Below are 12,429 nucleotides of genomic sequence, written 5' to 3'. Positions count from 1 at the left end.
CGATTTAAGATTATCCTACCAACGGGACAAAAACTGTAACATCTTGTGTTTCACCGAGACGTGGCTGAACAATGATACGGACAATATAGAGCTAGCGGGATTTTCCATGCACCGGCAGAACGAGATGAGAAGATGAGTTATTTGTCAATAACAGCTGGTGCGCGATGTCTAATACTAAAGAATTCTCGAGGTATTGCTCACCTGAGGTAGAGTACCTTATGATAAGCTGTAGACCACACTATCTACCAAGAGAGTTCTTATCTATATTATTCGTAGCCGTCTATTTACTACCACGAAGCTGGCACTCAGACCGCTCTCAACCAACTCTGTAAGGCCATAAGCAAAGAAGAAAATGCTCACTCAGAAGTGGCTCTCCTAGTGGCCGGGGACTTTAATGCAGGTAAACTTAAATCGGTTTTACCAAATTTTTAACAGCATGTCACATGTGCAACCAGAGAAGAAAAAATCCTAGACCATCTTTACTCCACACACAGAGATGCATACAAAGCTCTCCCCCGCCCTCCATTTGGCAAATCTGACCATAATTATATCCTCCTGATTCCTGCTTACAAGCAAAAACTATAGCAGGAAGTACCAGCAACTTGCTCAATATGGAAGTGGTCAGCTGACGCGGATGCTACACTACAGGACTGTTTTGCTAGCACAGACTGGAATATGTTCCGGGATTCATCCAATGGCATTGAGGAGTATACCACCTCAGTCATTGGCTTCATCAATAAGTCCATTGACGACGTCGTCCTCACAGTGACTGTACATACAGTGCCTTGCGAAAATATTCGGCCCCCTTGAACTTTGCGACCTTTTGCCACATTTCAGGCTTCAAACATAAAGATATAAAACTGTATTTTTTTGTGAAGAATCAACAACAAGTGGGACACAATCATGAAGTGGAATGACATTTATTGGATATTTCAAACTTGTTTAACAATCAAACTGAAAAATTGGGCGTGCAAAATTATTAAATTAGTTGAGCGGGTCGAGAGTTTCAAGTTCCTTGGTGTCCACATCACCAATGAACTATTATGGTCCAAACATACCAAAACAGTCGAAGAGGGCAGTACAAAACTTTTTCCCCCTCAGGAGACCGAAGAGATTTGGCATGGGTCCCCAGATCTTCAAAAGGTTCTACAGCTTTACCATTGAGAGTATCCTGACCAGTTGCATCACCGCCTAGTATGGCAACTGCTCGGCACCGTAAGGTGCAACAGAGGGTAGTGCGAACAGCCCAGTACATCACTGGGGCCAAACTTCCTGCCATCCAGGACCTATATACTAGGCGGTGTCAGAGGAAAGCCCATAAAATTGTCAGAGACTCCAGTCACCCAAGTTATAGACTGGTGTCTCTGCTACAGCACGGCAAGCGGTACCGGAGCGCCAAGTCTAGGAACAAAAGGCTCCTTAACAGTTTCTACCCTCAAGCCATTAGACTGCTGAACAATTAATAAAGTCGCCACCGGACAATTTGCATTGACCCCCCCCCCCCTTTGTACACTGCTGCTACTCACTGTTTATTATCCATGCATAGTCACTTCACCCCCACCTACATGTACACATTACCTCAACTAGCCTGTACCCCCGCACACTGACTCAGTACCAGTGCCCCCTGTATATAGCCTCGTTATTCTTATTGTTACTTTTTATTATTATTTTTTACTTTAGTCTACCTGGTAAATAGTTTCTTAACTCTTCTTGAACTGCACTGTTGGTTAAGGGCTTGTAAGTAAGCATTTCACGGTAAAGTCTGGACTTATTGTGTTCGGCGCATGTGAAGTTTGAATACCCTGTCGCTGTAGAACAGGCAGCTTGACATATGCGCTGGTGTTAATCTGCATTATAAAGTGGGTGGTTCGAGCCCTGAATGCTGATTTGGCTGCATGCCGTGGTATATCAGAGAGAACATGTATTTTTAATGTTCTAATTACGTTGTTAACCAGTTTATTAATAGCAATAAGGCTCCTCGGGGGTTTGGGGTATATGGCCAATATACCACGGCTACGGGCTGTATCTAGGCACTCCGTGTTGTGTCGTGCATAAACATACCACACCACCTCGTGCCTTATTGCTTAATTAAGCTGCACAACGCCTATTCAATAGTGAATGTGTTTAATACTAAGTGTGTGTGTTACAGAACTTGCAGCTGGACTACGACAGGCAGACAGAGCAGCTGGATAAGGAGAGAGAGACGGTGGAGGGAGCTGAGAAACAGATCTCCGAGCTGACCAAACGTCTAAACAACGCAGTACAACAGGTAACACAGACACACACACTACAGTCTCACACACAAACCATGCTCAGAAGTCATCCAGCATGCTCAACCAAACTGACAATTTCCCCCTCGGTCCAAATACAAACTGTCCATTAGTTCATTATTTTCATTCCTCCTCTTCTTATGATTATATTTTTCTCTTCCTAATTGTCTGTTTCTTGTGAAGTAACGGACTGTGTGTAAATTAACCAGTGGCTGGTTCCATCTGCTGTTGTGGTGTTGTCAGTCTACTGAGACAGATGCTGGTCTTGGCTGTGTGAGCCGAGAGCTCCCCTGGGACAATACAGACAGAGAAACTCATAACAGTGTCTGAGACATCCCTGGATGTCTTTATGTTAGATATGTTTACCTGATGTGATGTTATTGTTCAAGTGTTCTGTATCCCTGATTTATATGGCCAAGGGGACTGCTTTTTGCCAAGAACTCGTGAGTGAAGTTTGATTGTGTGTGTGTGTTCTGTGTCCAGCATGAACAGCTGTGGTCGGAGAGAGAGGACCTGATGACCGAATTGGAGACTCTAAGGAATACGGTGAGACAGATGGAAGGACAGACAGCAGAACTACACAGACAGACAGACACCCTGAACAGAGACCTGCAGGCTGAGGAACTACTGAAGGAACAGAAGACAAAGGTGTGTGTGTGAACTATTTTTGTTCAATGCACTGATTGTAAGTCGCTCTGGATAAGAGCGTCTGCTAAATTACCTAAATGTGTGGACACGTTTTACTATTCTTCTGAGTACCAGAAGTCCTCACAAGAATTGTAAAGTAACAGAAATTCAGAGAAGTGAGGACATTTTTTCCAGTCATCGCTTCTAAAAAGGCTATTTTAGACTTAAGGGGTATGTTTAAGTTTAGGGAAAATAGGATTTGGAATTTGGAATCAGTTGTTGGTCACCCAAAAATATAACCGTGTTTTGTGTCTCCAGGAGCTGTCGTCATTGCAGAAGGACATGGAGGAGTTGACAGTTCAGCTCCGCAGACAGAAGCAGCAGTCTCAGCAGACAACACAGGAGCTGGAGCAGCTACGCAAGGTACACAATACCCCGCACACACACGCACACACATGGCAAGGCCACTTAAATAAAGAGGTGGTAAAGCTCTTACTTATAACCTTCACTGGGAGCTGTGTGATGTGTGTCGTGATGTGTGTCGTGATGTGTGTCAATGTTGTGATGTTGTGTCGTGATGGTGTGTCGTGATGGTGTGTCGTGATGTTGTAATGTGTGTCGTGTTGCCTCTAGTCCGAAAAAACAACACTCAGAATCTAGCAGGATGTCAAAGTAACATTTTACCCTCAAGCACTGGAAGCTGCTTTTCCATTACTCGTACTAAGATATGTGTAGAAATGGGATTGTGTGTTTATATGTTACGATGCAGACAGTGTGTATCTTTATTTCACCTTTATTTAACCAGGTTCAAGTTCTCGTTTGCAACTGCGACCTGGCCAAGATAAAGCGTAGCAATTCAACATATACAACAACGCAGAGTTACACATGGAATAAACAAAACATACAGTCAATAATACAGTAGAACAAAATAAAACAAAAAGTCTATATACAGTGAGTGCAAATGAGGTAAGATAAGGAAATAAATAGGCCATGGTGGCGAAGTAATTACAATATAGCAATTAAACACTGGAATGGTAGATCGGCAGAAGATGAATGTGCAGGTAGAGATACTGGGGTGCAAAGGAGCTAAATAAATAAATAAATACCAGTATGGGGATGAGGTAGGTAGGTAGATAGATAGGCTGTTTACAGATGGGCTATGTACAGGTGCAGTGATCTGTAAGCTGCTCTGACAGCTGGTGCTTAAAGCTAGTGAGGGAGATTTTTGCAATTCGTTCCAGTCATAGGCAGCAGAGAACTGGGAGACAAGACGACCAAAGGAGGAATTGGCTTTGGGGATGACCAGTGAGATATACCTGATCTATATTGATCTGTTGTGAATGTGTGTGTGTTATTCTTCCAGGAGGCCCAGCAGAGCTCGTTGTTGGACATGGAGATGGCAGACTATGAACGCCTGGTCAAAGAACTCAACACCAAACTGTCAGAGAAGGACGTGTGTGTGGAGGAGCTGAAAACACAGATACACACACACACACAGAAAGAAGACACACTCAACCAGGAGATCGGTACCCACAAACACTGATCCCTACCATTTGCCCCACTGACATACTTTTACTTACTTTCCTAACGAAAGCACAAAATCTTTTTTTTACATTTTGTACCTTTTTATTTAACTAGGCAAGTCAGTTGAGAACAAATTATTATTTACAATGACAGCCAAACCCTCCCCTAACCCAGACGACGAGGGGCCAATTGTGCGCCACCCTATGGGAATCCCGATCGTGGCCGGTTGTGATACAGCCTGGGATCGAACCCGGGTTTGTAGTGACGCCTCTAGCACTGCGATGCAGTGCCTTAGAACGCTGCGCCACTCAAGGAACCCCTAACAATCTAAGTTTACTGAAAATCAAAAGTGTATACGTCTCTATTATATGTTTCATTCATTATAACAATGGCCTTTTTACTGTTATCCATTCTTCTATCCTGTTTCTGTGTGTTCTCCCAGAGGTTCTGAAGTCCCAGCTGGACCAAGGGGAGGATAAGAGCTCCAAGATGAAACAGCTGCTGGTGAAAACCAAGAAAGACCTGGCTGATGCCAAGAGACAGGTCAGACCCAAGGGACCTGGTTACCTGGACTACAGAGAGGGTTCCAGTGGACCTCTTCCTACATCACTACTTTAGTCAAATGAGTGTTTACAGTGTTCTGTAATACATTGGAGTTGGGGTTTCCTTGAATGTGTAGTGGCTGTGAAGGTAAGTAGTGTATTAAGTGTGTGTGTGTGTGTGTGCAGGAAGCCATTCAGATGATGACGCTGGCCTCTCTGAAGGGAGAGCTGGAGGCACATCAACAGCAACTAGAGAACAACAAGGTAAGATGGCAGACCCTGAACCCATTCAAACAGACTTAATGTGTTGTGAATGTATTGTAATGTTTTTAAAATGATATAATTGCCTTAATTTTACTGGACCCCAGGAAGAGTAGCTGCTGCCTTGGCATCATCTAATGGCCCAGTACATCATCTATAATAAATACAAATAGACATCTGAGCCTGCAACAAGACTGTGCTTTCAATGAAACACCCTCTGTCTAAAAGGGGTAATGGACGAGTACATACTGTGTCACAATGTTATCTGTCCCTAAGTGTTGTATCAGTTATCAGTGGCTCTTGTGTTCTTGTATAGATCCAGTGCTGTGACCTGACTGCGGAGCGCCACAGACTGCAGGAGCAGCTGAGGACTCTGACTGAACAACAGCAGAGAACAAGCAGCTCCCTACAACAGAGACTGACCACACTACAGCAGGAGGCTAACACTGCCAAGGTAGGTACACTCACAATTATCATCCAGTTCTCTCCTCCCTCTCCTCTTATTTTCTCTCTCGGTCTTCCCTTTATATCTCGTCTCTGTTCCTCTACCTTAAACCCCATCTCTCTCTCTCTCTCCTTCTCCCTCTCCTTCGCACTCCCTCTCCTTTCCTCTCTCCCTCTCTCTTTCTCTCTCTCTCCATCCCCTCTCTCAGCTCAGGCAGTAGAAATATCGCTATGGATTTCTCATCAGTTAAGTGTTAGTGTGCCGCTTTGCTAAATGGTTGGAACCAAACATTTTATTATGGGGGTGTCCCCCTGGGGTCCAGTGGGTGATGATGAATGGTACGGTCTGGCTCCACGTTAGAGGAAGTGCTGCTGGGTTTCCTACCTCAGGGACGTACACACTAATACTGTACTATTCATTACAATACTGATACATTGGCACACAATACACCATCATGTTAATGTACTGCTGGTCTGCAGAAACACAACTACATGCAGTTCAGGGTGAAAATAGAGATGTAATATGAAAACCGCTACCACCTAATATGTGCTTCTAAAATGTGTGCTTACAAACAGTTTGTTTGGCTTTTAATTATGTAAAACATGAATTAATGTGTGATGTGAATGTTATTTCAAAGGCTGAGCTGTCATCTGTCACTGCTGAGTTTGACAGCTATAAGGTCAGAGTTCACAACGTCCTCAAACAACAGAAGAACAAAACCTCAGCACAGAGCGATGGAGACGCCACTAAACAGGAGAGGTATATCTACAGATACTGTGTGTGTGGTGTGTGTCTTTTGATGATAATGTGTGTGGTGTGTGTCATATGATGATAATGTGTGTGTCATATGATGATTGTGTGTGTGTGTGTCATATGATGATAATGTGTGTGTGTGACAGAGAGCAGATGGAGTCCTTGGTGGACCAGTATAAAGCCAAGCTGCAGGACAGTCAGCAGAGTCTGGCGGTGAGCACTGCAGAACTACAACAGCTCCAGATGGAACATGACACACTGCTGGAACGACACAACAAGATACTGCAGGAGACCGTTGCTAAAGAGGCCGAGCTCAGAGAGAGGTACGGGTTTATGTGTGCCTGAATACTTGTATTACCTCTCAGAGCTAATAGATTTTTATCTCAGTCTGTTAACATTCAAGTCCACAGTAACAGCCTTAATCTGTTTCCCCCTCTCTCCTTTATTTCATACTCTCTCCCTCTCTCCTCTTCCCCTTCCCCCCCAGATTCATGTCTCTCCAGGCTGAGATTATGTCACTGCGAACAGAGCATGCTCAGACGGTGGGTCAGCTGACCTCGCAGGCCGTGGCCCAGCGCTCAGGGTTCAGGGAGCAGATCCGCCACCTTCAGGATGAACACAGAACTACAGTAGAGACCCTGCAGAACCAGATGACCCGGCTGGAGAACCAACTGTTTACACTGCAGAAACAGACCAGTAAGACGAGAGGGAGAGGAGAGTAGAGAGAGAGAACAGGATTGGGTTGATAGACGGAAAGAGGAGAGTGGGGTTTTGGAAAGGAGAGGAGAGAGGGTGAGTGTTGGGTTAAAGAGGGAGAGTGGGAGATAGATAGAGGCCAGGGGAAAGGTAGAGCAGGGGTGGTGAGTAGGGCTGTGGCAGTCATGCAGAAGACTGCCGTTCTCAAGGTAGTTGACCGTTAATTAACATAAACACGTCTGGCCTCTCCAGACCTCCACACATACAAGCTGCTGAGGTGCGCCTTTGGAACAAATCCATTTAATATACACCATCACAATTAATCCATTATTTATTTTAGTCAGGTCTAAAGAAACATGATATGAAGAAAATGTATTTCAAAACAACAGAATATGAGTTGGCCTACTGTGTTATCTGGCTATGCTCCATGCCATAGGCTATAGGATTGTACATTAAGCTGACAAGATAGGCTTAAAAGTCCCGTGTCATTATTTTATAGTAAGAATATAATTGAATATAGCTGAATAAAAATAGGAAGGGTATTTGTCCCATTCCGGAGCGAGTTCACATATGAAACATAAAAGTGATCATTTGAAACAGGTCCTATATGCTAGATTTAGAGTTATTTGGCAACTTTAGTCATTAATGATACAAACCTTAGAATGTCTTAGAAATCCAAACATATGGGCTGCATGGTGCGGCTATATGCTAATGATGATTTGAGAAAGTCACACAGAAAGCTTCCGACTGTTCCTTTCCTCAGACTGCACAGCTGTTCTCTCAAGTGATTTTTACCCATCAGACTATTGTCTTTACTAATATGTAAAATGAGTTTTGATTTAGAATGGCCCCTTATCAAATGGTCAGGAACAGGGGCAGAGGAAGAATCCATGTCATCTGTATGCACTGGAATAGAGAATGAAGGCAGCACGCTTTTCCACCGTCTGGTTTTCAATGATGCCTGGTAGGCTGCTTCGGTTTTATAGCAGATCATGTGCTTAATATGAGCAAGCTGAGAAGTAAATACAACAACACTTACTTCACTCCACACATTAACCACCGTTTGAGGAGTAGGAGTATGCTCTCACTGCTATTCCACGCAAACTCTGTATGCAATGGGCTCTCCAGCCTTGTTCCTGCAGCTACCCAGTGCTTACTTTGGGAAACCAAGTGAAATCTGTTCAGGAACATCGATAGTAACATGTTTTCGCAACTAAACACACTTCACTAAACTGTTGAGAGCCCCTCTGCATGTTGTAGAAAGGAATAAAGGAGAGGAGGAGATGGGATATTCATTATAGCTAAAGATCATGTGTTACCCAATGAATTATGAAAATATAAAATAAATCCCTATTACTCGGCTTTTCAAATACAAATGGACTAATTGTAGGCTAACTGTAAGTCGTTCTGCACAATGAATCAACAGCAACCCCTATGGTTATATGTTCTCTCCCAGACTCATGCGTTGACATTTTGGAGTGTAGCATAAGGTAACCAGTCCATCCAATATGCATAATTATACAGTCCTCACTCAAAGGCTAGACCAATTATGTATCAAAGACATCTTAAATCAGTTTAGTTTTATGTTTTTCTGCCATGCGTAATATGCGGTAGGCTATGTATTGTATAATGGCACAATCATCATTTTAATTAAGTGTTTTCTGGGGAGGGGGGGGGGGCTTGGGCTGATAAGCCTATGCGTGTGCACTAATATGCATATGGGTGTTCTGAATGAGGCTTGGGCTGATAAGCCTATGCGTGTGCACTAATATGCATATGGGTGTTCTGAATGAGGCTTGGGCTGATAAGCCTATGCGTGTGCACTAATATGCATATGGGTGTTCTGAATGAATCATCACCTTAGAAAGCTCTGTCCATTTCGTTTACATTGTTTCAACCTGCTGTTGAACTTCTTTCTTCAAATTGATCATCACCGTGAGGTCAGTTTTAAAAGTATAATGGACTGTTTTGATTGTGTTTGTGATTTTCGATTGCATTTGCACTGTACTTAAGTGACTACAAATGCAGTTATGCATGTAATGCTTTATTATAAAGGTGTGTGTTTATGGTGAAAATTGTCTTCCCCAAACTTGAAACTCACCTGCAACCTATGTATGCCAGTTAAGCTCTACACCATTATAAATCAGATGAATGTCTTTCATTTTAAGAAGTTATTTGGCCACTTTAGTTGTGATACAAACCTTATCAAAACATATACTATAGGTCTATGGGCTAGGCAACATGAGGTGTGCGACTATCATTTGAAAAAGTCGCAAAAAAAAAAAAAAAAAAGGCATGCGCTGTTTTTGCCTTACTGCACAAGCTGGGCATCATTCACAAGTGATAATACATCATTCACTAATATTGTCACCCATCAGACTATTCTTCAGTTAGTGTTGTCTTTACATATACTAATTTTATGTGTGGAATTTGTTTTGATTTAGAATGGACCATTATCATGCACCAGTCTCGGGAACAGGGGCATGATTATTTAAAACAAAACAAAAATAAAACGACATCTGTGCACTTAAATAGCAACTGGAGGACACTTTTCCCGTGGTTCATTTTCATGCCAGCCAGGTAGGCTATACTGCTGTTGTAAAGTGAAGCATTGTGCTTAATATTAGGAAAGTTGATAAATAAATATAGTAAGCTGATGGGATGCTCCTCTCTTTAATAGAGGCCATCAAAACAGTTTTTTTTATCAAGCAAATGCATAGCCTATAGAAATGTTGCGCAACATGAGCTCATGGGCTCTCATGAAGTGTTTTGATTAGATTTTCAAATACATTTAGAGTGCCTATTACCAGGCAGTTAGAAAGTTTGGTAGGCTTCTAATGACCATCAGCAGCATCAGAGCTTGGAGAAGCCTAATTACCATGACTAAACTGTCACGTAGAATTTGACTGCCGTCATGACTCGTGACCTCCGGTGTGGCACTAATACTGTCACCGTAACAGCCCTAGTTATGAGTTGAGTATGAGAGAGCAGAGCTGATAGGGATAATATATCACCTCTCATACACCTGCTCTCTGGAGCCACTTAGAGTAAACACATGCACTCTATTTTTGTCTCGCTCCCTCCCCCTCCCTCCCGCGGTCTGTCTTTTCATCTTACTCATCCAGTGTTGTAGTGCAGCTGTGTAAAGATGGTACACACTTCATCTCAGCAGCCTAGCCAGGTGTTAGTGTGAAGGGTACAGAGAGCCCATCCAGCCTTAACCAGCTCTGCTCTGCCCATCCCTCTGGGTGGCACTAGCACACTGGCATCTGGAGAACCTGGTCATTAGTGCCACCCTAACACACAGAGTTTGGCCAAGCAGTACTTCTGGAGACAGCAGGGCTGGATCCCTTCCTATAGTCATAAAAAGCTTCCTCTCCTTGTCTCCCTTCTTTCATCTGAACTGTAAAATGTTCTAGATTTGATTGAATCTGAAAGTGCAGATTATAGTTCCAGAGACTGTGTGTGTGGGGGCACATTTTACTATACTTGTGAGTACCAGAAGTCCTCACCAGAAAAGTAAACCAACTAAAATTAAAAGAAGTGAGGACATTTTGCCAGTCCTGACTTGTAAAAAAGCAATTTTTAGGTTTAGGGAAAATATGATTTTTAATGGGAATCAATTGTTGGTCCCCAAAAAGTCCTAACAAGTATAGTAAGACAAAGCTGTGTGTGTTCTCTAGGGTGTGAAGGGCAAGGTAGGCTGCAGGTGGTTCTACACACAGGTTTTTCATGCTCTGTCCATCAATCAGACACCGTCTGCCCACCAGCACCTGCCATTTCTCTGCCTCTGTCTCTCTCACACACACACTCAAACACACCTACCTGTGGATTCTGCTCTTTTTCAGAACCTTTAAAAAAAATGTTTTTGTCTGTTTATAAATGTATCCCCCGGTCTTCTACACTTCTGGATTTCACACTTGCGAAATATGGAATGACATTGTTGCTCTCTGCCCAGCATGACTGTATGATATGTGTTGTCTCCCTCCAGGTCCAGCTCCAGTCCAGACCAGTCGTAAGTCAGCGGTGGACCGCCGGCCCGTGGACCAGGGGGGAACGGGGGGGCTGGGCCTCGGTGATCTCCAGTCCATGGCTAGAGAGGAGGGGGAGGGCATGGAGACTTCAGAGACAGAGTCCCTGTCATCCACATACCTACCCTCACTGGAGCAACTACTCACCTCCCCAGACCCCAAACAGGGTACGTGTGTATACATGCATGTCTCCAAAGGCTACGGAGTTGTTGGATTGATTCCCACAAGGGATACTTTTTTATATATACTGTGAACTGTGTCTTCGAATACAACTGTCTGCTAAAGGACCATTTTGTTTGTGTGATTGGTTGCAGAGCCGTTTGTGTGGCAGGTGGAGCCGACTAAAGAGGAGTTGAATCAGAAGTTGACCACAGCTACACGCAGTATGGAACACATGAACAGTCTACTGCATGAGACCGAAGCTACTAACGCTGTTCTGAATGAACAGGTCAATGTACGTACACACACACACACAGTACTGATGAAACAGATATGCTCTCTTTCACAGATGCTCTCCCACTTACAGTGGTGATTTTAACTTCTACATCTTGGTGGGACAAAATATAAATAATGGATCCAATCATTTGGATTAAGACATTAATGAGTGAGCTAGGACGGACGTAGTCAATATAACTATTTGTTCACCACTTCTGAAATGTACGGCAACAGAATTCAGAACATGGGCAGAACATGGGGGGGGGGGGTTGAATCATGATGACTTCCGTGATCTTCAGGTCGTAGCTCTAGAAAGAGGCCCACGTTCCGAATTGGATGAAAGTTCAAAGCGTATTTTCCCAGTCGTAGCTCATTTTTTCTGAGTTCCCAGTGTCTTGATCTCAGATTTTGCAGTTCTGTGTTGACAGTTGTTTTGAGCACGGCACATCATGCTTCACTGACAGCATGGTCAATGTTGAATGTTTATCATTTTAAACTCTGAAAAAATACCCATAATCTTATACTTTGGACCACACAGCCACTCTACTGAATAGCAGGCCAATGATTGATTTGCAATGCTTGCAGTTAGCCTCACTGATTCCTTCCAAACCACTCATTGTTGAATTTGCGATTTCCAACTTGTTGTGTAATGTTTATGTCCAATGGCCGATGAGCACTGAGACATTTTATCTAAAATTTCTCTTCATTATTTCTCTTCATATGACAAGGATTAAAAAGAGATTTGCCAGTAGATTGTCGACTTGATTCATGATGATGACTGCTTGTCTAGCTTGCTAGCTAAGATTTTGAAAGTATGATGTTGACATGATCAGGGCAATCAACGC

The 12,429-nt window shown here is 43.3% G+C and overlaps 1 protein-coding gene across 3 annotated transcripts in view; it reads left to right on the top strand.

Annotated features, from left to right (window-relative positions):
* The window catches only part of LOC109868991 (GRIP and coiled-coil domain-containing protein 2), a 33,405-nt gene that overhangs the window by 12,972 nt on the left and 8,004 nt on the right, over window positions 1-12,429 (top strand). For all 3 annotated transcript variants that reach the window (XM_020458795.2, XM_031798601.1, XM_020458802.2), the window contains 12 exons: window positions 2,150-2,269; window positions 2,754-2,918; window positions 3,216-3,320; window positions 4,261-4,423; window positions 4,864-4,964; window positions 5,150-5,227; window positions 5,541-5,678; window positions 6,307-6,428; window positions 6,569-6,745; window positions 6,910-7,118; window positions 11,110-11,316; window positions 11,464-11,603. In XM_020458795.2, the coding sequence (XP_020314384.1) occupies window positions 2,150-2,269; window positions 2,754-2,918; window positions 3,216-3,320; window positions 4,261-4,423; window positions 4,864-4,964; window positions 5,150-5,227; window positions 5,541-5,678; window positions 6,307-6,428; window positions 6,569-6,745; window positions 6,910-7,118; window positions 11,110-11,316; window positions 11,464-11,603 (1,725 nt within the window). The remainder of the gene's footprint in view (window positions 1-2,149; window positions 2,270-2,753; window positions 2,919-3,215; window positions 3,321-4,260; window positions 4,424-4,863; window positions 4,965-5,149; window positions 5,228-5,540; window positions 5,679-6,306; window positions 6,429-6,568; window positions 6,746-6,909; window positions 7,119-11,109; window positions 11,317-11,463; window positions 11,604-12,429) is intronic.

The sequence above is a fragment of the Oncorhynchus kisutch genome, linkage group LG2, assembly GCF_002021735.2.
Source record: "Oncorhynchus kisutch isolate 150728-3 linkage group LG2, Okis_V2, whole genome shotgun sequence".
Classification (NCBI taxonomy): Eukaryota; Metazoa; Chordata; class Actinopteri; order Salmoniformes; family Salmonidae; genus Oncorhynchus; species Oncorhynchus kisutch.
The sequence above is the reverse complement of the archived record's forward strand: the minus strand, read 5'-3'. Positions and strand labels throughout refer to the sequence as shown.